Genomic DNA, 20,490 nt, shown 5'->3' with positions numbered 1-20,490 from the left:
GTAAATGTAGGGGTATGGGTGGTTTGCGCTTCGGCGGGTCGGTGTGGACTTGTTGGGCCGAAGGGCCTGTTTCCACACTGTAAAGTAATCTAATCTAATCTAATCTAATCTAAGTAATCTAATCTAATCTAAAATAAATTTAACTCTATACGCAAACAATTGTCACCAAAGGATCTTTTCTCAGCACTTAAAGATTCTTGCCAGATGCAGTCAACAAATTTGTCAGGAGAAACCATGTATCTGTTCATTATTATGAACTTAATATCTGCTGACATTTGATCCCAAAAATATTCAATTCCACATCATTAGCACTTTATTTGTTCTGTCCTATTGCAGTTATAAATCTAAAATTACTTAGACATTATTTTCTCAGTCCAGAAATATACTTTTACTTTGTCATTCTTACAAACTTAAAAATATCCGTGTGTTAATCAGATAAGGAATGTGCTGTGATGTCTACTTTTAGTATCTAATGATGGGCATTGCTTACCTTGGAAGTCACACAAGTCTACATCTGTATGGCTATAATAGAGAATCTATTGCAGTAATATGGAAAGAAATTCTGTAATCCACCTTCAGGGGACCAATCATGAATAAGACCATAAGATATAGGCGCAGAATTAGACCATTGAGCTCATCAAGTCTGCTTTTCATCATGGCTGATACATTTCTCAAACCCATTTTCCTGCCTTCTCACTGTTCGATCCCTTTACTAATCAAGGAACTGTCTTACAGACACTCAATGACTTGCCCTCCATAGCCTTCTGAGGTAATTAGTTCCACAGATTCACGACCTTCTGGTTGAAGAAATTCCTCCACAGAGTTCTAAAGAGTTGTTCCTTCACTCTGATACTGTGTCCTCAGCTCAGTGGAGAGATTTTTTCCATATTCACTCTATCCAGGCCGTTCAGCGTTCAGTAGGTTTCACAGACCCAGAGAACTCAACCACTCCTTATATGACAAGCCTTTCATTCTCATGACAATTCTTGTGAACATCCTCTGGACTCCCTCCAAGGCCAGCACATCCATCCTTAAATACAGGACCTAAAACTGCTCATTATATTCCAAATGTGGGCTGACCAGAGCATAATACAGCCTCAGCAGTGCATCTCTATTCTAGCCCTCTAAAAATGAATGCGAGCATTTCATTTGCCTTCCTAACTGCCAATTTAACTTACATGTTAACCTTAAGAGAATCCTGAACTAGGACTCCAAAGTCCTTTTGTACTTCAGATTTATGACTCCTTTCCCCATTTAGAAAATACTCTACACCTCTCTTCTTCCCAAAGTGCATAATCTAACATGTTCCCACATTGTAGTCCATCTGCTACTTCCTTGCCCGACTCTCGGAGCCTGTTCAAGTCCTTCTGCAGTCAACATTTTCTCAACACTACCTGTCTCTCCATCTATGTATCATCCATAAACTTAGCAACAATGTCCTCAGTTTCTTCATTAAGATAGTTAACGTATAATGTGAATAGCTGTGGTCTCAAAACTGACCCCAGTCATCACCAGCTACTATCCTGAAAATGATCCCATTATCCCTACTCTGCCTTCTGGTCAGCCAAATCACTATCCATACCAGTACCTTTCCCTAATATCACTGGCTTTTATTTAGCAGCCTCCCATGTGACACCTCATCAATGGCCTTCTAGAAATCCAAATACATCACTTCTATACAAAAAAAAAGTCCAATGGCTCTGCTTTGTCTAACTTGCTCGTTATCTCCTCAAAGAATTCTAACAGATTTGACAGCCTTGACTTCAGCTTGACAGATCCGTGCTGACTCCGGCCTATTCACCATGCACTTCCGAGTACTAGGTAATCTCATCCTTCATAATGGACTCTAAAATCCCACCTATAACCAAGGTCAAGCTAACCAGCCCATAATTTCCTGTCCTATGGAATCCTCCGATTCCAGCAATTCCTAAAATGATCATCAATGCCTCCACAATCTCCTTCAGAATGCGGAGGTGTAGTCCATCAAATATGGTTATTTATCCACCTTCAGACCTTACAGTTTCTCAGCATCTTCTCCTTTGTAATGGCCACTACACTCACCTTTGTGCTCTGGCTTTCTTGAAATGCAGGTATGGTTCTGGTGTTTTCCACCGTGAAGACCAATGCAAAGTAACTATTCAGTTCCTCTGGCATTCCTTTACTGCCCATTACTACATCCACATCATCATTTTATCGCGTTCCAATGTCCACTTCTGCCTCTCTCTTTCCTTTTATATATTAAAAAAAACTCTTACACTATTCTTTTATACTAATAGCTAGCTACCCTCATGTTTCATTTTCTTCCTCTTTACTGCTTTTCTACATGCCTTCTGGTTTTTATAGGCTTCCCACTAATCTTCTCTGCATTGTAAGCTCTTTCTTTGCTTTTACCTTGTTCCTGACTTCTCTTGACAGCCAAGGTGCCTCGTCCTCCCCTTAGTACGTTTCTTCTTCTTTGGGATGTCTTTCTGCTGTACCTCTCAAATTACCCACAGAAACTCCAACCATTGCTGCTCCATCATCTTCCCTACTATGTTCCCCCCTCAAATCAATTCTGGCCAGTTCCTTAGTTATCTTTACTTAATTGTAACACCTTTACATTAGATTTCAGTTTCTCCCTCTCAAAATGTAGGAATAATTCTATCACAGGATGGTCACTGTGCCGCTAGTAGTTCCTTAACCTGAAGCGCCCTAATCAAGCCTGCCTAATTACACATCTAGCCCAGAATTGCTTGCTTCTTAGTGAAAGCCACAGCTGCTCCAAAACACAAAAACCATCTCATAGACATTTCACAAATATCTTTTCCTAAGATCTGCTACCCATCTGATTTTCCAGTTGTGTGTTGACTGGCCTCCTTCTCAGTTATCTCCTGTGCCTGAAGTTAGATTCCTGAACCTCTCCATCCTGTCCTATTACTTGTTTTGAAAATTTTAATAACCTCTGCTAGGCACCTGCCACCCTCAAGTTGTTTAAAGTCCTTGTGAGCACCCTATTTAGCTTTTCTGTTGGGATATTGTCCCATATTGATTCAGGTGGAGCTTGTCCCAACAATGATGCCAATGTCCCCAAAAATGGAACACCTTTTTCCACAGCACTCCTTTAGCCAAGTGTTTACTTCCCTATGCCAATTTGCACGTGACTTGAAACTAATCCAGAAATTATAACCCTTGAGATCCTGTTCTTTAATTCTGTTCTTAATGGCGACTAAATGATCCCTGGGTAGGACAATACACTGATGTTGGGAAATATGCTGTAATAATCCTCTGGAGAGGAGTGTCATTAAGTCAGCCACATATAGCATCTAATCCCATTTGAAATATTTTAAAAGTATAGAAAAGGATAAAACCATGCCAAAAAATAGATTTGATGTCGATCACTACGTAGAACGAGCATGGCGGCAATGACCTTATGGGAAGTTATTATTTTTACAGTAAATAACAGGTTCAAAAATGCATATTTTTATAAAGAAAGTGCAAAACTGCAGAAAAAAATCTTTACTAATGGAGAATTATTTCAACTTACGGACCACCATAGATAAATAGTTATAAACAAAAATTCAACAGGTGGAGAATACTGGATCTATAACAGGAATCTACAGGTATAATTAAAATAAAGGAAATTAAAGACAGACATTAATAAAGAAAAAAACCCAGGAAGTATGGCAGACCATAAGTAGAAATACTATACAGATATTTGACAATAGAAGTGCTCATCATGAATGGGGCATCCATGAGTACAGGATAATGCATTAGTTGAAAATAAACAAAAATTGGAGGAGATACTGGAGATTGTTTGAAAATGTGTCTGAGCATTTTAAAATCAAGGTGCAGCTTGACCAGGATCCCAAATAAAAGGAGAATGGACTTGGGGCAGTTAAGACAAGAGCAGCAGAGTTTGGGAAGACTTAAAGTTTACAATGTGTAAGGTATTGGGGTTAGAGGAAGAAATGGCCAAATTTGCAGGACATGATAAATAATTATGAGATTCAAGTGACATGAAAAATTGAGTGACAAACTGAAGAAAATTCAATTATTGAGAAATTACATTTTTGATCAAGAAATGTGTGGGCGGCGCGGTGGCACAGTGCCAGAGACCCTGGTTCAATTCCCGCCTCAGGCGACTGACTGTGTGGAGTTTGCACATTGTGTGGCACAACCCGGGTGCTCCGGTTTCCTCCCACAGTCCAAAAATGTGCGGGTTAGTTGAATTGGCCATGCTAAATTGCCCGTAGTGTTAGACGAAGGGGTAAATGTAGGGGAGTGGGTCTGGGTAGGTTGCGCTTCAGCGAGTCGGTGTGGACTTGTTAGGCCGAAGGGCCCGTTTCCACACTAAGTAATCTAATCTAATCTTAAAAAAAATGACTATTTTTTGGTGGAGAAGTTAGGTGATTTGGGAGTTAAGGTTTATAAACCATCACTGGAGGATTAGAAGAAGAAATTGTTTGATAAGGATTTTCAAAACATTTTGGGTTGAATAGCTTGTGTTTGCATTGCTATCTACGACAATTCCTTGTAATAAGCAATTCAGTCAGTTTAAGGTATCTTTTTCCTTGATTTCTCCCTCGTGCTCGAGTCACCCTATGCCATGTACAAGAGTCTAACAAGGAGGTAATCTATACTTTTAAAAAATTCATTTGTGGGACTTGGGTGTCGCTGCTAGCCAGCATTAATAGCCCATCCCTATTTGCCCTTGAAAAGATGGTTGTGAGCTGCCTTCTTGAATCACTGCAGTCCATTTGCTGTGGGTTGACCCACAATGCTGGTGGGGAAGGAATTCCAAGATTTTGACCCAAGATTTTGAAGGAACGGCGGTATATTTCCAAATTAGGCTGGTGAGTGGCTTAGAGGGGAACTTGCAGGTGGTGTTGTTATCAAGTACCTGCTGCCCTTGTCCTTCTAGATAGAAATGGCCTTAGGTTTGGAAGATGCTGTCTAAGGATCTTTGGTAAATTTCTGCAATGTATCTTGTAGATAGTACATACTGCCGCTACTGAGTGCCAGTAGTGGAAGGATTGAATGTTTGTAAATGTGATGCCAATTCAAGCGGGTTGCTGTGTCCTGGCTGGTGTCAAGTTTCTTGAGTGTGGTTGGAGCTGCATCCATCCCAGGCAAGTGGGGAATATTCTATCACACTCCTGACTTGTGCTCTGTAGATGGTGGATAGACTTTGGAACGTTAGGAGGTAAGTTATTCGTTGCAGTATCCTTAGTCTCTGATCTGGTCTTGTAGCCACTGTTTATGTGATGAGCCCAGTTGAGGTTCTGGTCAATGGCAACCCCAAGGATGTTGACAGTGGGGAATTCAGTGATGAAAATACCATTGAACGTCAAGAGGCAGTGGTTATAGTGTCTCTTATTGATGATAGTCATTGTCTGGCATTTATGTGGTACGAATGTTACTTGCCACTTGTTGCCCAAGCCTGGATATTATCCAGATCTTGTTGCAAGATGTCTGCTGCTCTGGGGTAGGGAAGGAGAAATCTGATAGAAGAGTCAGTAAATTATTCTTCCTTTGGCTTCCTTTCTCTTCCTGCAGAGAAGTCTTTCATCCTCAGTCAGCAAACCTTTAACATAAAACTATTTCAAAATCGCTCAAATTATAGTGCAGTCATGGGATTACCTGACAGGATGCGGTTTGAGAGTAGTTTGTTCAGCATGTTCAGCACTATCCACCTTCAAAGCATCTTCCAGAAGTCTGGAAATTACTTCGTGTGTAGGGCCCTTTCCTCCAGAACAAATAGGATTCTTAACTTCCTGAAGGAGAACAAGATACTTGCTCTCTACTTGGCACAGTCTAGCTTCCAGGCCAGAGTACTAGTGAAATAGAAAAAAAAGTTACCATCAGAAGATAGCATTCTTACTTTAACACCAGAATCTTTAGCAACAATTTTCAGTAAGCAAAGGCATGCAATTAAACCTATATTATGCATACCAGAATGGGAGGGGAAATTCATCAGGCTTCCCATATCATTACCCACGCAAGGTAGAGAATTTCTCATTAAAATATACATGGAGTCTGGACCAACACAGGCTGAAGACTCCCTGATACATACACCTGCCTAAATCAAAATTCCAGCTAAAGAAAAACTTGCATAAGATATCTGGCATTAATTGTTCTACTAGAGGGTTTTTTGAAAGAAATTTACCTTGAACATCCTCCAAAATGGCTGTGATACAGAATCAGGAGCACCCCAATAGAACAACCATTTATGATTCCCTATCTCAAAAGATTATGGTGTTGAAGGCGGAGCTATAGTCAAATATAGCCTGATGCAAGTATCCTTGTTAGCTAGATGTTCCAGTAATGAGTGCAGGGTTAGGGAGATGATGTCTGCTGTGGACATGTTGCCCCAGCAGGCAAATTGCAAAGGATCAAGGCAATTTGGTAAGCTGGAGTTGATGTGAGCCATGACTAACCTCTTAAAGCACTTCATAATTATGGAAGTCAGAACAACTGGGCCGTAATCACGGAGGCAATCTCATGATTTTTCTTTAGCACCGGGGTGATGGTGGCCTTCTTGAAGCAGTTAGGAAAGGTTAAAGATATCAACAAATACTTCCACTGGGCTGGTTGCTTTCCATGGATTCACTCTCAAGAAAGCTGATCTACCATCTGGAGTGAAGACCGTGGGTATAGCTGCATCAGAGACTGTGACACTGGGATAAGTAGCATCATTTCACTAACCTTCTGCTCACAGTGAGCGTAGAATGCATTGAGCTGGTTAGGTAGGGATGTATTGTTCCCTGTGACTCTACTCTACTTCACTTTGATTAGCATTTGTTGCTCAGCTGATTGGTGTGCAGTTTTCTTGGACCATTGAAGTCCACATGAATAGTGTTATTAGGGAAAGAGTTCTAGGATTCTGACTCAATGACAATGAAGAACAGTAATCTAGTACCAAATCAGGATAGTGCACAATTTTGAGCGATACTGTTCTCATGTGTCTCCTGGCCTTATTCTAGGTGGCAGAGGGTTTGAAAGGGGCTGTCAAGAAAGCCTTAGTGAGTTGGAGCAACACTTGGCTGTGTGCTCCACACTACTGAGAAAGTCCCCAGTGCTTCAAAACTGAAATATTTTAGTCAATGATGAGTTCTGTATTTCTACAAAACAATTTCAATCACTCGAAACTGTACCTTTCATATTAACTCCAAAAACTGAAAGAGCTTGTGTATTTGAAGTGTGAACCACACAAACAATATTCATAAGATCATAAAACATAGCAGGAGAAATTAAGCCATTCGGCCCATCAAGTCTGCTCTGCCATTCAACTTCATTACCTTTGATCTCCTTGGCAATCTGTTTGTGGAACTGTCAGGATCTTATTTCAAGTTGAGTTAGTACTTTGGATTTCTCAAGTGATTTTCAGAAGATGCGCACGGGCAGCAACCAAAGATGAAGACTGAAGCTTTGTGAAACATTCTTATTATTGCCCACAATGAGTTAACTGGGCACAGAACCATGAGCACAAAGGGAGAAGTTATAATCACAATTTAACGACTGTATTCCAAAATCAGGCACTTGGCCTTACAGCCAACTTATTACACGGTCTCAACAATATCAAATACAGTTGCAATTTGGAGATGGTGTTGGACTGGGGTGTAAAAAATTAAAAATCACATGACACCAGGTTATAGTCCAAAAGGCTTAATTGGAAGCACTAGCTTTCCACATGATAAAGGAGCAGCGCTCGGAAAGCTAGTGCCTCCAATTAAATACAGTTACAGTAACAGTTGTAGTTAGAGAAAACCAAGCAATGGATTTAGCAGCATAAGACCAATGCAGTTACTTTATTCAACCAAACAAGATGGTTTCATCAAGGTCAGGTTAAGACTGTCAGTGTGAAGGTAGTTATATTCGCAACTATACTCAAACCTGGAAAATAACAAAAACCAGATTGAATGCAATAATTTGGATTCAGAAGATGGAAAGCTTCCTGATTTAATTAGCTTTTCCTCTAATTTCCATCACAGCTTTAAGTTATAACATGACCGTAAAATTTTTTTTCCCATGGTTGTTACAAAGCATTATTTTGAATAAAAGGTAGCAGAAATGTAATAAAAAGGAAATATAATTTACTCTAAAGCATTTCCTAAGGGATTGATCAGAATAGCTGCTTCCTACAATATCAAATTGGTAAACTTGCCCATTGTTCACGTACTGAAGTTTGACAATGAAAGCCAAGAAATATAAAATTAGTGGAACATTTCCTTTTTTTGAATATCTCTGCATCAAGCATCAAACAAAAAAATCTAAATTCCTAAATGCTATTGATCTTCCTTCAAATCTGAACAATACAATCCCATCCAGAGTTCTGTGACAGCTGTGGTTCAGTAGATAGCACTCATGCTTTGGAATCTTAAGTTTCTAGGTTCAAGCCCCACTCCAGGGTTCCAGTACAAAAGCCAAAACTTCCTGTGCAATGCAGAGGTATTAAGTTGAAGTTCTATTTTCCTGCACTGGTGGATGTAAAAGTAACAATAGCAGCATTTCAAAGTGGAGCCGGGCAAATTCTTCAGTGTTCTGGCCAATATTTATCCCTACATTAACGTCATTGAAGAGGAGATTTATCCAGTCACTTTCATATTGTTGTTTATGGAATTTTGAGCAGAAATTGACCGTCACATTTTTTACAACATTACAATTTCCATTACATCAGTGACTACACTTCAAGGAGGTACATCATTGACTACAAAGTGCTTTGAAACATTGTGATCGTGAAAACTGCTTCAGAAGCAGAAATCCTGTGTTAACCTTTTTTGCTTTCTTCTTCAGACAGAGAAAGTAACTTGCTTAACCATTTAAAATAGTGATGAAATCTCCTAGCTGTATCCTTTCTTTTGTACTGAGCAAACTGGCAACCTGTGCCTGATAATGTTCATGGTGCATGCAGTTCAAAGTGTTGCTAAATGGCAACATTAAATTCTGTCCGCAAAGAGGGGAGAGTTTATTGCAGACTTTTAATGGGTCACTGAGGAAAGGTGCAGGGGTCACTGAAAACAGTTCAAAACAATTAGAGATTTGAGGTCATTCAAGAATATAAGACAAACAGAGTTGATTCAGGAAGAAAAACTGAATTTATACCTATGTAGGAGATGGAGAGTCAAATCCAAACAACAGCTGAATATCTCTGTGCTGATAGAATTCAGTTAGACAATTAGGAGTTATTAGACAGCTGGGTGTTGCAGTCAGGACTTAGAAAAGTCCTGGAAGGACTCACACAAAGACAGGTGCCATTAATAGATCTGTATTGCTGATACTGGAGTTTGGAAAGCCCATAAGCAAAGTCTACATGACACAGCTGAACAAGATGAGAGTTCAGGGAAAAACAAGACAAGATAGCAGGTTTGAGAAGACATGTAGCTCAGGTTAAGGTTCTGGATGTAAGTTTGCTCGCTCAGCTGGAAGGTTCGTTTTCAGATGTTTCATCACCATACTAGGTAACATCATCGGTAAGCCTCTGGTGAATTGCAGGTGTTCTATCCTCCTTTCTATTTATGTGTTTAGCTTTCCTTGGGTTCGTAATGTCATTTCCTGTGTTGATGATGTCATTTCCCATTCTTTTTCACAGAGTGGTAGATGGGGTCCAAATTGAAGCGTTTGTTGATAAGAGTTCCGGTTAGATTGCCATGCTTCTAGATATTCTTGTCCATGTCTCTGTTTGGCTAGTCCTGGGATGGATGTGTGTCTCAGCCAAAGTGGTGTCCTTCCTCATCTGTATATAAGGATACCAGTGATAATGGGTCATGGCTGGTTGATGTTCATGTATACTGGTGGCTAGTTTTCTGCCTGTTTGTTCAAATGTAGTATTTGTTACAGTTCTTGAAAGATATTTTGTAAATGACGTTGGTTTTGCTTGTTGTCTGTATAGGTCTTGTGTTCAGCAGCTGCTGTTTTAATGTATTGGTGGGTTTGTGAGCTATCATGATGCCAAGAGTTCTTAGTAGTCTGGTAGTCATTTTCTAGATGCCTTTGATGTAGGGGAGAGTGGCTAGGCTTTCTGGGCATGTTTTGTCTGCTTGTTTGGGGTTGTTGCTAGGAAATCGGCGGACTGTGTTCATTAGGTGCTTGTTCTTTTTGAATATGCTGTATAGGTGATTTTCCTCTGCTCTTCATAGTTCCTTTGTGCTGCAGTGTGTGATGGCTCATTGAAATAATTCTCTAATGCAGCTTCGTTTGCGGACGTTTGGATGATTGCTTCTGTAGTTCAGTATTTGGTCTGTATGACCCTTAACAGACACTGAAAAAGCCGTCCTAGTAAGTGGATTAAATTACAACTTCCGGGATGCGCACAAGAAATATATTAGCAGCATCAGAAACAACACTGAACAAACAAAGACAATGAACTCACAGAAGAAACTCAGCAAATCATCAAACAGTCACACTAACATTAAGCAGGAGAAAAGAAAGAAATACACTCCATACACAAAGGAAAGAACTAGAAAGACTCAAAAAAGAAACATGGTTATCCTCCCTGCAGGCAAAAGATGCTTAACAGTCATTTTAAACCGAACAGACTACATTAAGAAAGTGAACGCTTGCAAATACCGACACGTACCAACAGGTGGCAGTAGACCCGACCCCACAACAAGAGAACCGACTCACATCCTTTCTCAAAAAACTTGAGAAATCTGGAGAAATCTGGAGAATTAAACAAGACAGACTTCCAAAAAAAATGAAACCGGCTGGATCCAACACACCACGCTTCTACGGATTACCCAAAATTCACAACTCAAGTGCCCCCTCCGACCTATAGTCTCACTACCTGGAACACCAACATATAAACTAGCCAAGGAACTATATCAAAGACTGCAACACTTAGTAGAAGACTCAAAGATTCCAGGATAGAAGGAGGACGAAATAATAGTCTCCTATGACATAGCAGCCCTGTTCACATCCATCAACATCAACCTAGCCAAAAAAAACACTGGCTAAATTATTAGAAGAACCAAAGACACATGCACCAAACACCAATCTCATCAGCAAGGACAACATTGTCAAGCTCGTGGACCTATGCCTTAGCACCCACTTCACTTTCAATACCAAAACCTACAGACAAACCAACAGAACACCAATGGGATCTGATATCAGGGTTCTCAGCAGAGGCAGTAATGCAGAGACTCGAACAAACAGCTTTGCCAACCATCCAACCCAAACTTTGGGTCTGTTACGTGGATGACACCTTTGTCATCAATAAATGAAACAAATTAGAGAAAACCTTGAGACCATCAATAATATCCTTACTGGTATAAAATTCACGAGAGGAGGAAAACAACACACAGGGACCAAATACTGAACTACAGAAGCAATCATTCCAAAACCCACAAACAAAGATACATTAGAATATTATTTCAATGAGCCACCACACACTGCAGCACAGAGGAATTACTAACAGCAGAGAAAAATCACCTATACAGCATATTCAAAAAGAACAGATACCTAATGAATATAGTTCACCAATTTCTCAGCAACAACCCCAAACAAGCAGGTAAAACGTGTCCAGAAACCGTAGCCACTCTCCCCTCCATCGAAGGCATCTCAGAAATTACTGCCAGACTACTCAGACCTTTTGGCATCATGGTAGCTCACAAACCCACCAACACACTAAAACAGCAGCTAATGCACATAGGCAACACGCAAAATAAACGTCATTTACTTTGCAGGAACATAACAAACATTACATTGGGCAAACAGGCAGAAAACTAACCAGCAGGTTACCTAGTATGGTGAAGAAACATCTAAAAATGAACCTTCCAGCTTAGTGAGCAAACGTACATCCACAAGGTAATATTTAGGTTGGTGAAGACTGGCTGTCAGCAAAAAGCTTGAGTTGTGCCTGTGCACTATGAAGGCTTTTGAAGTTCCTGACCTTAAATGTCAAAGCCTCCCCTGAAGCACCAACTAGAACAGGAGCAGTTGCTGATACAATCCATGACAGAGTGGCTCAGGATAGTTTCAAGGTCAGACCAAAAGTAAAGAATTGTTTTTACAATTTGTTTCACTTTTGTGCGAAAAGAATATGAACCAATTAGATCCAAAAGCAGTATTTCAAGAGTGATGCTGAAGGGAAAATTTCTCATCAGATGCACAAAATATTTACCACAGAGAGGACAACAGCACCAGACTACTTGATGAATTTCTGTCAAATTGCAACAGTTTTGAGTATTGAGGAATGCAAAGGTCACTCAATTAATGAAATTAATTATGTAAATAACGTGGACTATATATTGGACATATTCAAAAATAAGAAATTTCTCAATAGACTTTTTTTTTTAAAAAAAGCATAAACTATTATCAAAGTAATTAGTGTAGGTCAGAACAGCAATGGTCTTGGCTTCCTAGACATATAAAAGATGAACACCAACTCATGGCCTTGTACCTCCTAACCAAACGTATGACTTGCCTTGCTCTTCAGAAGGCATACTGGACATTAGATTAGATTAGATTCCCTACAGTGTGGAAACAGGCCCTTCAGCCCAACAAGTCCACACCGGCCCTCTGAACAAGCCCACCCAGTCCCATTTCCCTCTGGCTAATGCACCTAACACTATGGACAATTTAGCATGGCCAATTCACCTGACCTGCACATCTTTGGACCTGTGGGATGAAACCCACGCAGACACGGGGAGAATGTGCAAACTCCACACAGTCGCCAGAGGCTGGAATCAAACCTGGGACCCTGGTTCTGTGAGGCAGCAGTGCTAATCACTGAGCCACCGTGCGACCATGAAACATTACGTCTGTCTCTCTCCCTAGATGCTGCCAGATTCAGAGTTTCTCCTGCATAATGTTGGTCTCAGATTTCCAGCATCCACAAGTATTTTGTTTTCATTGTTATAGTTGTCTTCATACAGGGGCTTCTATCGTTGTGGCAGTGTATGTACCTTTGGGCCAGGAGATACATCTGTCCTGGAGGATGTATCACAATATGACCAAACATGTTGACGAGAATGACTACAACTTTCCTTCAATCCCATAAACATTAGCTTTAGCCTGCTGCTTTGCACCAGATGGGTATTTGATGTGAATTGCATATGCATAAAGGAAATATCTCGATAAAGGCCAGCGATGGGGCGAGATGAAGAAGTGCAATGCCAGAGGACTGGCAGCTAGCTAAATGTAATTCCTGTATTTAAAGGGAGACAGAATCTCTCCAGGGAATTATGGAGCAGTGAACTTAATGTCAATGGCAGGAACAGTAATGACAGTTTTACAAAAGGAGAGAATGGAAGATTATGATCTAGAAAAGACATTTATAGAATTGTCAAGACTCTATAGATTTCAAAGGGAAAGGCTTGTTTAACCAATCTTGAAGTAGTAACAGAATAGACAATGGTAATGTAATAGACAACATTTATCTGCACTTTCTAAAAACAAAAGTGACCCATAAGGGAAAGGACTGACAAGGCAGGGTCTCTTTTCACTTGGGTGAATGTGACTTAGCAAAAGTCTTTCAAATTATCAAAGATTTTGATAGAACGGATACTGAAACAATGTTTTCACATCAAGAGTCTACCAATTCAAGATATAAGAGATTCAATAGGGAATGGAGAAAAAGCTGCTTTAGCCAAAAAGAGTGGTGATAACCCACAGACAGGGTCTGAAATGAACAGTATTTTAAGGGGAAGCCATACAAACATGAAGGAGAAGGGACAAAAGGGTTATGATTATAGATTTTTAAAAATGACGCACCAACACCAGTAGGAACTGGTTAAACTGAACGGCCTGTTTCTGTGCTGCAAATCAGTATAATCTAAACTCAAGTCATAAATAAAAAGTCTCTTGTTTCTGAACAAATTCTTGCATAGAACTTTATAATAGGTCAGTCAATTCCTAAAAGAAAAGGACTGATGACACAAACCAAATATTGCACAAAACCACAAACTACACCTAAAAATGCAGGACAATTAATTTAAGGCAAGAAATAAATGTATCCAAGACAGATTTTGTTGATGACAGAAATTAGTTTTATTGTCAATTTGTTAAACCAGAAATTTAGTTATCAAATTGGTGCTCCCTAGGGCCTTCACTCTCACATTCCCTTACCAAAATTTGGCTTTTTACCTCTCCCTCTCTTCCTTTACAGTACTGATTAAAATCTACTCTAACCAAACATCACTAATGTTTCTTTTAGTGAATCACTGTCAATTTTTGTCCAAACACACTTGTGTACCACCTTTGAACATTTTACTGAGAAAGGAGCTATATAAATTTATGGTGGAATTGATTGATAATATTGATGACGAACACGGAGGGTTCAGACCACTTCGGCAAGATGCTGAACACTGAGCAAATGTTTCTTCTTACACCCTCCCCAACTTCAATAAATGACTGGTTGACAGTATCTTCTGATTTGCATACCCGTATAGCTATGGAAGGCTTCATTTTCTCATAAACCCGGATTGCCAATTTACATTTTGATCGTCAAAGGAACATGTTCCTGGCTTTATAATGTAATTTACATCCACTGTGTGTAATAAGTAGCAAATGAGTACAAAATGCAATGAGATACTTATAACCAATCATAGACCATAGAATAGTACAGCACAGTACAGTACAGGCCTTTCGTCCCTCTATGTTGTGCCAACCTACCCTACTCTAAGATTAAACTAGCCTACATTTCACTATCATCCATGTGCCTAAGTGTCAATTAAACGTCTTAATTTGTCTGACTTCACTAACACTGCTGATAGTGTACTCCACGCACCCATCACTCAGTGTAAAGAACCTACCTCGGACATCTCTCTTAAACCTTCCTCCAATCACCTTAAAATTATGGCCCCTAGTGATAGCCATTTCTGCCCTGGGAAAAACTCTCTGGCTAACTACTCTATCTATGCTTCTCATCCTTCTTCATTCCAATGAGAAAAGCCCTAGCTCCCTCAATCTTTCTTCATAAGACATGCATTCCAGTCCAGGCAGCATCCTGGTAAATCTCCTCTGCACCCTCTCTAAAGCGTCTACATCCTTCCTATATTGAGGCAACTAGAACTTAGGAGAAAGTGATGCTGCCTGACTTGCTGTGCCTTTCCAGCACCACACTCGTAACTAGAACATTACACAATATTCCAAGTGTGGTGTAACCGGTGCTTTATAGAGCTGCAGCATAATCTTGCAGCTTTTAAACTCACTCCACCTGCTAATGAAAACCAACACACCTTACACCTTCTTAACAACCCTATCAACTTGGGTGGTGACTTTGAGGGATCTGTGGACACGGACCCCAAGATCCCTCTGTTCCTGCCTTTAAACCTGAATCTGCATTCAAATTCCACTTTCCAAAATGAATCACTTCAGGTTGAACACCATCTGCCACTTCTCAACCCAGCTCTGCATCCTGTCAATGTCCCGTTGTAACGTATGACGACCCTCCACACTATCACAACTCCACCAACTTATGTCATCAGCAAACTTACTAACCCAATCACCTTCCTCTTCCTTATCCAAGTCATTTATAAAAATCACAAAGAGCAGAGGTCCCAGAACAGATCCCAGCAGAACACCACTGGTCACAGAACTCCAGGCTGAATACTTTCCACCCTCTGTCTTCTATGGACCAGTTAATTCTGTATCCGGATCGCCAAACTTTCCCTGTATCCCATGCCTCCTTACTTTCTGAATGAGCCAACCATAGGGAACCTTATCAAAAGCTTTGTTAAAATCCATTCGCATCACATCCAATGCTCTACTTTCAACAACGTGTGTTGTCACATCCTCAAAGAATTCAATAAGGCTTGTGAGGCATGACCTGCCCCTCAAAGCCATACTGACTATGTTTTTCCCAAAGAATAAATTCTGTCTCTCCGAATCCTCTCTAATACTTTGCCCACCACAGATGCAAGATTGACGGGTCTGTAATTCCCAGGGTTCCCTTGAATAAGGAAATAACATTTGCCACCCTCCAATCAACTGCTACTACGCCAGTGGACAGTGAGGACACAAAGATCATCGCCAAAGGCGTAGCAATTTCTTTCCTCGCTTCCTAAAGAAATCTTGGATATATCCCGTCTGGCCCAGGGGACTTATCTATCCTCGTGTTTTTCAGAATTTCCAGCACATCCTCCTTCTTAACACCAACCTGTTCATGCACATCAGTCTGTTTCACGCTGTCCTCACAAAACGACAAGGACCCTCTCACTAGTGAATACTGAAGCAATGTATTCATTAAGGACCACCCCTACCTCCTTTGACTCTCGGCATAAGTTCCCTCCACTATCCCTGATTGGCCCTACTCTCACTCTGACAATCCTCTTGTTCCTCACATAAGTGTAGTATGCCTTGGGGCTTTCCTTAGTCCTACCCAAGGCTTTTACAATCCCCTTTGCCGCCCTACATTCATTCTTCAAATCCTTCCTGGCTACCTTGTAACCCTGAGCCCCGTCTGATCCTTGCTTCCTCAGCCTTAAGTAAGCTTCCTGCTTCCTCTTGACTAGATGTTCCACATCTCTTATTATCCAAGGTTCCTTCACTCTACTATCCCTTCCTTGCCTCAGTGGGATAAATCTATCCAGCAGTTACAGCAAGTGTTCCCTCCGCATATCTGTCGTAATTTCCGAGAATATGTGTTCCCAATTTATGCTCCACAGTTCCTGTCTAATAGCATTGTAATTTCCCCTCCCCCAATTAAATACTTTCCTATACCATCTGCTCAAGAGAGAAAGTTGAACAATTTTTAAAAGTAGTGAATAATTAAATTTTATGCCTGATTTGAAAACATTTAAAGATTCTCTCTAAAAACCTTAAGTTATACCATACAGAATGTTCCACTTGAATCATGCGCATTACCACAAATACGGAAGGAGGAAAAAGTGAAATTCTTATGACCAGAGACTGCTGATGGCAGAGATACTGTAACTTAGACACATAGTTGGATTAAGCTGGTTTGCGGGACATCCCCTAAACACCACTTGCTGCCTTGCATTTTCGACAAGTGATATGATTTAGAATACATAAAACACAAATTGTTCCACATGATATTGGCTTTCCCTTGTGATCTTTGAGTTTGTACCTGTATATTTTTTATTAAATTGAGCAACCTGAAGGAAATGCTGAATGTCAGGGGCTAAAAAGCATTAAAGAAACAACTGGTGGTAAATCAAGTGTTAGTGATACCAAGGTACCATCTTGAAGATTCAAGGAGCAAGTGATAACTGAGGGGAAATCAGCAACTTAAATGGGAAAATAATAAATTTCATTCCAACAACTTGGATGAGAGGAAGAGAAAAATATTTGTAATGCTAATGGAAAGAAAGCAAAATATTTAAATGGTGAGATGTTGGAGGCTATCCATTGGGGAAGATTCTTCTCTTACACTTCACGATCAGTTCTATTCAACTTATTCTATTTTAAGCATCGACTAGTTTGCATATTTGTCACAGCGAGCAATGGTTAAATAATCAAGTTGGCAGTGAGATTTAGTGTTCTTGTTTTGGAGACTAAGTGTAGAGTTATGGCAGCGCAGGCAGTGGAATGTTCCTCTTGCAGGATGTTTGAGGTAGGGGTGACCACTGATACTCCTGCCGATTTCACCTGCAGGAAGTGCAGCCAGCTCCAGCTCCTCACAGACCGCGTTAGGGAACTGGAGCTGGAGTTGGATGAACTGAGGATTATTCGAGAGGCTGATAGAAGCTACAGGGACATAGTTATGCCAGAGAACAGAGGTAGCTGGGCAACAGTTAGAGATGGGAAGGGGAGGAAGCAGGCAGTGCAGGGATCCCCTGTGGTCGTTCCCCTCAACAATAAACATACCGCTTTGGATACTGTTGGGGGGGGGACAGCCTAGCAGGGGTAAGCTGCAGTGACTCAATAGTTAGAGACTCAATATAGGAGACTCAATAGTTAGAGGGACAGACAGTCTGTGGACATGGGCGAGACTTTCAGATGGTTTGTTGCCTCCTGGGTGGCAGAGTCCGAGACGTCTCAGACCGTGTCTGAGGAGGAGAGGGTGTGCAGCCAGAAGTCGTGGTGCACATTGGCACCAACGACATAGGTAGGAAGAGGGGTGGGGAGGTCATTCAGGAGCTCAGGGAATTAGGCTGGAAGCTAAAAGCTAGGACGGACAGAGTCGTCATCTCTGGGTTGTTGCCGGCGCCACGTGACAGTGAGGCAAGGAATAGGGAGAGAGTGCAGTTGAACACGTGGCTGCAAGGATGGTGGAGGAGGGAGGGCTTCAGGTATGTGGACAATTGGACTGCATTCTGGGGAAGGTGGGACCTGTACAAGCAGGACGGGTTGCACCTGAACCAGAAGGGCACCAATATCCTGGGAGGTAGGTTTGCCTGCATTCTTCGGGGGGGGGGGGGGGTTTAATCTAATTTGGCAGGGAGATGGGATCCGGACTTGTAGTTCAGCAAGTAGGTTAGCTGTTTTTCAGGATGTCCAACAATGTAGGGAGGCTGTGGAGAAGATAGCACTGATAGGGAATACTTGCGGACACAGATGGGCTCAAGTGTGTATACTTCAACGCAAGGAGTATCAGAAATAAGGTGGGTGAACTTAAGGCGTGGATCGGTACTTGGGACTACAATGTTGTGGCCATCATGGAAACGTGGATAGAAGAGGGACAGGAATGGTTGTTGGAGGTTCCTAGTTACAGATGTTTCTGTAAGATTGGGGCGGGTGGGGGTGGTAAAAAAGGAGGGGGGGGGTGGCGTTGCTAATTAGAAATGGTATAACGGCTGCAGAAAGGCAGTTCGAGGGGGATCTGCCTTTGCAGGTAGTATGGACTGAAGTCAGAAATAGGAAAGGAGCAGTCACCTTGTTGGGTGTTTACTATAGGCCTCCCAATAGCAGCAGAGATGTGAAGAAACAGATTGGGAAACAGATTTTGGAAAGGTACAGAAGCCACAGGGTAGTAGTCATGGGCGATTTCAACTTCCCAAATATTGATTGGAAGCTTTTCAGATCAAGTAGATTGGATGGGGCGGTTTTTGCGCAGTGTGTCCAGGAAGCTTTTCCAACTCAGTATGTAGATTGTCTGACCAGAGGGGAGGCCATATTGGATTTGGTACTTGGTAACGAACCGGGACAAGTAATGGGCTTGTTAATGGGTGAGCATTTTGGTGATGGTGACTACAATTCTGTGACTTTCACCTTGGTTATGGGGAGAGATAGGGCGTGCAAAAGGGCAGGCTTTACAATTGGAGGAAGGGTAAATACGATGCTGTAAGACAGGATCTGAGGAGCATAAGTTGAGAGCATAGGCTGTCAGGGAAGGATGTCGTGGAAATGTGGAACTTTTTCAAGGAACAGATACGGCGTGTCCGTGATATGTATGTACCTGTCAGGCAGAAAAGAGATGGTCGTGTGAGGGAACCTTGGTTGACGAGGGAGGTTGAATGTCTTGTAAAGTGGAAGAAGGAGGTTTACATAAGGTTGAGGAAACAAGGTTCAGACAGAGCATTGGAGGGATACAGGATAGCCAGGAGGGAGCTGAAGAAAGGGATTAGGAGAGTTAAGAGAGGGCATGAAGAATCTTTGGCGGGTAGGATCCAGGATAACCCCAAGGCCTTTTATGTGTATGTGAGAAACATGAGAATGTCGAGAATGAGGGTAGGTCCGATCAAGGACAGTAGTGGGAGACTTGTGTATTGAGTCGGAAGAGATAGGAGAGGTCTTGAATGAGTACTTTTCTTCAGTATTTACAAATGAGAGGGACCGTATTGTTGAAGAAGAGAGTATGAAACGGTCTGGTAAGCTAGAAGAGATACTTGTTAGGAAGGAAGATGTGTTGGGCATTTTGAAAAACTTGAGGATAGACAAGTCCCCGGGCCTGACGGGATATATCCTAGGATTATGTGGGAAGCAGAGAGGAAATTGCAGAACCATTGGCAATGATCTTTTCGTCTTCATTGTCAACGGGGGTGGTGCCAGGGGACTGGAGAGTGGCGAATGTTGTGCCCCTGTTCAAAAAAGGGAATAGGGATAACCCCGGGAATTACAGGCCAGTTAGTCTTACTTCGGTGGTAGGCAAAGTAATGGGAAGGGTACTGAGGGATAGGATTTATGAGCATCTGGAAAGACACTGCTTGATTAGGGACAGCCAGCACGGATTTGTGAGGGGTAGGTCTTGCCTTACAAGTCTTATTGAATTCTTTGAGGAGGTGACCAAGCATGTGGATGAGGGTAGAGCAGTGGATGCAGTGTACATGGATTTTAGTAAGGCATTTGATAAGGTTCCCCATGGTAGGCTTATGCAAAAAGTCAGGAGGCAAGGGATAGTGGGAAGTTTGGCCAGTTGGATAGAGAACTGGCTAACTGGTCGAAGTCAGAGAGTGGTGGTAGATGGTAAATATTCAGCCTGGAGCCCAGTTACAAGTGGAGTTCCGCAGGGATCAGTTCTGGGTCCTCTGGTGTTTGTAATTTTTATTAATGACTTGGATGAGGGAGTCGAAGGGTGAGTCAGTAAATTTGCAGACGATACGAAGATTGGTGGAGTTGTGGATAATGAGAGGGGCTGTTGTCGGCTGCAAAGGGACTTAGATATGATGCAGA

The 20,490-nt window shown here is 41.5% G+C and overlaps 1 protein-coding gene across 3 annotated transcripts in view; it reads right to left on the bottom strand.

The window, feature by feature from the left end:
- tbc1d2b (TBC1 domain family, member 2B) overlaps nucleotides 1–20,490 on the bottom strand; it is a 161,530-nt gene that overhangs the window by 27,502 nt on the left and 113,538 nt on the right. For all 3 annotated transcript variants that reach the window (XM_043680142.2, XM_087982066.1, XM_043680144.2), the window contains one exon: nucleotides 5,620–5,813. In XM_043680142.2, coding sequence (XP_043536077.2) covers nucleotides 5,620–5,813 — 194 coding nt within the window. The remainder of the gene's footprint in view (nucleotides 1–5,619; nucleotides 5,814–20,490) is intronic.

The sequence above is a fragment of the Chiloscyllium plagiosum genome, unplaced genomic scaffold, assembly GCF_037043375.1.
Source record: "Chiloscyllium plagiosum isolate Xiang-an unplaced genomic scaffold, Cpla_swu_hap1 HiC_scaffold_42, whole genome shotgun sequence".
Lineage (NCBI taxonomy): Eukaryota > Metazoa > Chordata > Chondrichthyes > Orectolobiformes > Hemiscylliidae > Chiloscyllium > Chiloscyllium plagiosum.
The sequence above is the reverse complement of the archived record's forward strand: the minus strand, read 5'-3'. Positions and strand labels throughout refer to the sequence as shown.